The 6,745-nt window shown below is 46.7% G+C and overlaps 1 gene segment (V, D, J or C); it reads left to right on the top strand.

Annotated features, from left to right (window-relative positions):
* The first annotated feature begins 230 nt into the window (after positions 1-230).
* Positions 231-4,828, top strand: LOC141570474 (putative V-set and immunoglobulin domain-containing-like protein IGHV4OR15-8). The segment is given in 3 exon segments: positions 231-374; positions 458-781; positions 4,518-4,828. Coding segments are annotated over 3 exon segments (681 nt in total).
* The last annotated feature ends 1,917 nt before the right edge of the window (positions 4,829-6,745 follow it).

Genomic DNA, 6,745 nt, shown 5'->3' on the forward strand with positions numbered 1-6,745 from the left:
AGTGCGATCCACTTGTCTATCCCGCAAGCATCCTTAGCTCAGAATGATGGGACCGTCCTGTGACCTGATTCCAAGGTGCCTCATAAACCAGGTGCTCTCCCATCCCAGACCAAGGCCATGTCAGTCAGAGAGAATCCATGTGCTCAGGACCCAGGAAGACATGATGGGACTGGCCCCACTTGATCCCCACTTATAAGGAAGGGACAGTCCCACATGCAAATTTCTCCTCAGGCTCCAGGGTAAAACCCTCCTGGGGCTGTGAGCTCCCAGCTCTCTCCTCACACAGGCTGAGGTCTCTGGGGAAGGCAGAGCTGTGGTCTAGAAGAAGATGACACTGCTGGGTCTTCTCCTGTGCCTGGTGACAGCCCCCCAAGGTGAGGGTCTCAGGTGTCAGACATGGGTCTGTGGGATGGATGTGACTGCACGTGAGTGACAGACTGATTCTCCTTGTCCCCAGGTGTCCTGTCCCAGGTGCAGCTGCAGGAGTCGGGCCCAGGACTGGTGAAGCCCTCGCAGACCCTGTCCCTCACCTGCGCTGTCTCTGGATTCTCCATCACAACCAGTGGTTATTGCTGGGACTGGATCCGACAGCCCCCGGGGAAGGGACTGGAGTGGATCGGGCGCATTAACTATGATGGAAGCACATACTACAGCCCGTCCCTCAAGAGCCGCACCTCCATCTCCAGAGACACATCCAAGAACCAGTTCTCCCTGCAGCTGAGCTCTGTGACCACCGAGGACACGGCCGTGTATTACTGTGCGAGGGACACAGTGAGGGGAAGTCAGTTTGAGCCCAGACACAAACCTCCCTGCAGGGGACAGGGGGGCTGGGCTGCAGGGGGCGCTCAGGACACCAGGGGGTGCTCAGGGTCCAAGAGGCTGTGCTCGGACCACCTGGGACACTTGTGACAGTTGAGCTGAGGAAGGAGCCTGAGGGCAGGTGTCACAGGGAGTAGGGGGAAGAGGGAGGAGTGTCCTGTCACCAGTAGACTCAGTTTAATTAAAAATATCTGCTGCTAGAGACCCTTCAGTGCATCTAATCAAAACAATGACATGGTGTATTAACACTTCCAACACAACACATATTTACACATAGCACACATATTTTCTTGTTGCATCTCTTATATTGGGTCTGTATTGTGAGCAGGAGTCGCATACAGCTGACACTGTGCAGGAAAGTCTCAGAATGTATGGCCCTGTCTTGGTTGTCTTAGAAATCCTCAGGTAAAATAATAATAATGATAATAATAATAGAAAACTCCACATGTTTACTAGTTTAACATTAGGTAGGGAGAATTAGGTATAACAAATTAATCTGGATTGGAAATTAGAACTCCCATATTGTTTTCCCAAAGAACCCGAGAACACATACATCCTTCTTTCCCTGGCAGTTTTCACCCAGCAGTTTTCAGGAATGCAGGTTCCTAGGCTTAGTCCCCAACCCCATGTTGAGCCCAGTGTCCTTGGGAGGAAGAGAATGAGGAGAGGAGAGCCTGACCATCTGTGGGAGAAGCAGCTGGTGCTTCACTGGATCTTCTCCAACTTATGTGGCCATCGAGGACCAGGTCCCTGGACTTCCTGAGAGACACTTAATAGATGAGTGTATTTTATGGAATGCTATTATTGTCACACACACACACACACAAGCACACACACAAGTTCTTAGTGTATGTGTTAGTAGAATATATATTCTTATAAAATGGAAAATGCAAATTCAAAATGTTTCATTTCCTTTTTCGAAAGAGAATTCCTAATGTCATTTAATACCTCTGTTTAAACTACACTGTTACTCCTTATTTATCAATCACTGACATGTATATTCTTTATCCGTGAAATTTTCAAATATTTTTAAAAATTAAAAATGTCAAGTTCTCTCACTCATCTTGGGCTGCCAGAAAAAAAATCACAGGCCATGTGGCTTAAACAAGTTACTGATCTCCACTGCTGTGGAGGCTGGAAAGTTCAAAATCAAGGTCCCGGCTGATTTAGGTCCTGGTGAAAGGTCTGACCTGGCTTGCAGCTGACCACACACTTACTTAGTCCTTACGTGCCTTAAATGATGGAGGGAGATCTCTCTCTTCTTCTGTGTGCAATGCCCCGATTCTACTGGGGTTGGACCACCCCATTCTGATCTCATGTAATCTTACTTGTCTCTTCAAAGCCCTATTTTACATTGAGCATTTGAACTCCGACATATGAATTTGGGAGGGCCCCAATTTGATCCATAATATCCTACCTGTGGACCCCCAAAATTCATGCCTTCCTCACATGCAAAAGACATTAATTTTACCCCAACAACCCAAAAAGACTCACTCATTTCAGCATCAGCTCTAAAGGCTAAGGTCCAAAGTCTCACCTAAGTATAGTCTCACCAGATATTGGTGACCTTGAGCTGTGATTCATCCTGAGGCAAAATTCCTCTCCAGCTGTGAACCTATGAAACCAGACAAGTTATGTGCTTCCAAAATGTGAAGGTGGGTCAGGCATAGGGGAGACATTCCCATTCTGAAAGGGATAAATAGGAAAGAAGGAAGGAGTGATGAGCCCCAAGCTTCTCCAGAACTTGCCAGGCAATTTGCACAGGTGATTAAGGTTGGAGCACAGTCCTCATTGGTTCAATGCCCCTCCTTCTGGCATCTTAGAAGATGTGGTGGTCCCACCTCCCAACCCCACTCAGGTGGTGTCTCACTTTCTGAACCCACTCGGGCAATCTCACCCTGACTATGCTGGCAGGGGTCACACATCCCAGGCTCTTTTGGGGGGGATACCCACCAAAGGTTTTAGTTGCTGGTTATGACACCTGCTAAAACCAAGGAGATGGTTTAAGTCTTTGAAACCAAGGACTCATCCATGATGACCTGTAAATTTCCTTCAATAGTGGCTGCACCAGTCTGCATTCCCACCAACAGTGTATGAGGGTTCCTTTTTCTCCACAGCCTCTCCAACACTTGTTACTATTTGTCTTGTTGATGTTAGCCATTCTGACTGGGGTGAGGTGATATCTCATTGTGGTTTTTCTTTGCATTTCTCTGATGATTAGTGACATTGAGCAATTTTTCATATGTCTATTTGCCATTTGTCTGTGTTCTTTGGAGAAATGTCTCTTCAGGTCCTCTGCCCGTTTTTCAATTCGGTTGTTTTTTTTGTTGTTGAGTTGTATGAGTTCCTTGCATATTTTGAGTATTAGCCTCTTATGAGGCACTGTTTGCAAATACCTTCTCCCATGCAGTTGGTTACCTCTTCATTTTGTCAATGGTTTCTTTTGCTGTGCAGAAGCTTTTAAGTTTCATATAGTCCCATTCATTTATTTTAGCTTTTACTTCCCTTACCTTTGGAGTCAAATTTCTAAAATGCTCTTTGAAACCAAGGTCAATAAGTTTAGTACCTATGTTTTCTTCTATGCAGTTTATTTTTTCAGGGCTTACGCTTAAGTCTTAGATCCACTTTGAGTTAATTTTGGTACATGGTGACAGATAGCTGTCCAGTTTCATTCTTTTGTGTGTGGCTTTCCAATTCTGCCAGCACCATTTATTGAAGAGGCTGTCTTTCCTCCATTGTATGTTTTTTGCTTCTTTCTCAAAAATTATCTGTCCATATTTATGGGGGTTTATTTCTGGGATCTCAATTCTATTCTATTGGTCTGTGTGTCTGTTTTTCTGTCAATACCATGCTTTTTTGATTATTGTAGCCCTGTAGTACAAGCTAAAGTCAGGGAGTGTGATACCTCCAGCATTGTTCTTTTTTTTTAGGATTGCTTTGGCTGTTCGGGGTCTTTTATGGTTCCAAACAAATCTGATGATTTTTTATTCTATCTTTAAAAAATGCCATTGGGATTTTGATGGGGATTGCATTAAATATGTATACTGCTTTGGGTAATATGGCCATTTTAACTATGTTGATTCTTCCAATCCATGAGCACAGACTGTCTTTCCATTTCTTTGTGTCTTTTTCAATTTTTTTAAAAAATGTCTTATAATTTTCAGCATTTGGGTCTTTCACATCCTTGGTTAAGTTTATTCCTAGGTATTTTATTCTTTTTGTTGCAATTGCAAAAGGAATTTTTGTAAAATTTCTTTGTCTGAGATTTCATTGTTAATGTATAGGAATGCAATGGACTTTTTTTTAACTGAAGTTTATTGGGGTGACAATTGTTAGTAAAGTTACATAGATTTCAAGTGTACAATTCTGTATTGCATCATCTATAAATCCCATTGTGTGTTCGCCACCCAGAGTCACGTGGGCCAAGTCTTCAGCTATGAAACCCTCTGCTCATGAATATGCAAATGAGACGAGGTGGGCGGGGTTAAATGTGGACATGTCGGTGCCCTGAGATCATCGCCCCACAGCCACACGCTCCCCTACAGACGTCCTGACAGCACAGCCCTCACCATGGGCTGGAGATGGACAGTCCTCTTCCTGGTGGCAGTGGCTACAGGTAAGGGGCTCCCCAGTCCCTGGCTGATGAAGGGACCTGGGCCAGTCACGGGGAATCCACCACTCCTTTCTCCTCTGCACAGGTGTCCACTCCGAGGTCCAGCTGGTGCAGCCTAGGGCTGAGGCGAGGAAGCCTGGGGCCTCAGTGAAGGTGTCCTGCAAAGCTTCCGGATACAGCTATGCTGTGAATTGGGTGCAACAGGCCCCAGGACAAGGGCTTGAGTGGATAGGATCGATCTACACTAGAGATAGTGACACAAGCTACGCACAGAAATTCCAGGGCAGAGTCACCATCACCTCAGAGACGTCCCCCAGCTCAGCCTACATGGAGCTGAGCAGTCTGAGACCTGAGGACACGGCCATGTATTACTGTGCGAAGGACACAGTGAGATGACCACATCCTGAGAGTGTCAGGAACACTGAGGGAGAGGGCAGCTCTGCGAGGCTGAGGAGACGACAGGGACGATGTGTCTCCTGACTTCCTCACACAGAGTCAGGAACCTGAGACGAGGAGTGAGGCTCTCAGGGGCACCTCAGTCATTCAGGGGAAGGTTTCCAGGGTCCAAACATCCTGCAAGGAGGAACCAGGGAAAGCCTTTCCTGAAAGGACCTGTCATGTGTCATTGTCCTTGCAGAGGGCGCGTCTGGAGCCTCCGTGTTCTCTAAATGAGGGAGGTTAATTCAGGCATCACCTGGGATCACTTGGTGAGAGGCAGATTTGATGGCACGGTCTCCATAGCAAGTTCCCTCTCTTTCCTCTATTTCAGAAAAACAGAACTATGTTTTGAGGAAAAATGAGTATAGAACAAAGTGTGAATTTCTACTTCCCACCTGTGGTCAAGCACCACACACATGACATCTGGGAGGAGGACCATCATAACACGTGGTGACAACGTCATAGGTGACAGTTGTGCCAGGTAAAGCACAGTCTACGTCAGCTCACCGTCCCCTCAGCCTCTCATACAGGGGTGAGTTCCTAAAGAGATTCCTCCCCTCAGACCCCAGCCTGTGGGTGTCCCTGTCCCTGGGGAGTCCTGGGGGTCTTCACTCAACAGGGAGCAATGAGGGGACACCCTGGATGATGTGAGACTCACGTCCAGCCTGTTACTTTTCCAGGAGAAGTGAATCAAATATCACACACTTGGGACTCAATTCTACTCACATTGATTCCCTCACAGTCTGGGGCTCAGAGCATGTAGGCAGTTTCACTGGACGATATCAAGGTGTTGGCAGGACCACACATGGGGAGGCTGTTGTCTAAAACTGTGTGTTCTCCTCACATTTGTGTGTTGAAATCGCACCCACCAGGGAGGGTTGTGTAAGCAGGTGGGTACTGGGGTGGGCTATGTCATCAGATCGCAGCCCTCAGGAAGGGGACCAATTATTATATTAACTTCTTGAAGTTTTTTCGTGAATGAATACACAAAAAGATTTTTCGTGAATGAATACACAAAAAGATTACACAAACAGATTCTGTGTAAATGGCCCTTGTGGTTACTGAAAACCCACAGCCTCTCCATCAGCTCCATGACTCTCTCTCCAACTTCTCAGCATCTCAATGTCCCAGGGATAGAAAAGCATCCTGTCAACACGTCCGTCTTCTTGGTCTCCCTGAAGGTCAGGAAGCCAGAGGTACCCAGGGGCGAGGGCACCACCACCACGTGTACACCAAGTGCACTCTCACAGGATGTGCAGACCGGGGCCCCTTTCCCAGGGGCACATGTGTCCCCAGACCCCATTATCATCTCCCAGGAAGAAGAGCACATCCACCCCTCACTGTTGTCCAGCTGCCCGTATAGCTCAGCATGTGCAGCTCAGGAGGCAAACACTGAGGTCTGGGACTGAAGGTGATGGGAGCTGAGGGCAGGTGTCCTCCTCCTCAGTGTCCTGGTGGAGACCCAGGGGGCTGTTTCCTCAGGGCAATGACGTGGTGTGGGGATGCTGCAGGCTGGTGAGGACACACCATGACATTGTCAGAACTGACATGACTTTGAAATACAATTAGGGATCTAACTTATAATATAGACAGATTGGGGATTCTGGTGGATTGCCAGTCAGTAGGTGTCAGAGGAGAATTAAGGGGTTATTTTAGTTTTCTGCTTCGAGGAACATGCATATGAACATCTCGCTAGATACAATGTGGCTGACAATACACATCTTCCCACTGCTATGTTCACACAGCAGTAGATTTAGTTATCAATCATTCAGTTATATATGGATATTGGCACTTGTCCATATGTCATCAAAACTGAGCAGCTCCACATATACCCTCCTTTGTTCACTAAGAGTTAAACATGTTTGTTCCCCACTG

This window comes from Rhinolophus sinicus, linkage group LG03 (genome assembly GCF_036562045.2).
Source record: "Rhinolophus sinicus isolate RSC01 linkage group LG03, ASM3656204v1, whole genome shotgun sequence".
Taxonomy (NCBI): Eukaryota; Metazoa; Chordata; class Mammalia; order Chiroptera; family Rhinolophidae; genus Rhinolophus; species Rhinolophus sinicus.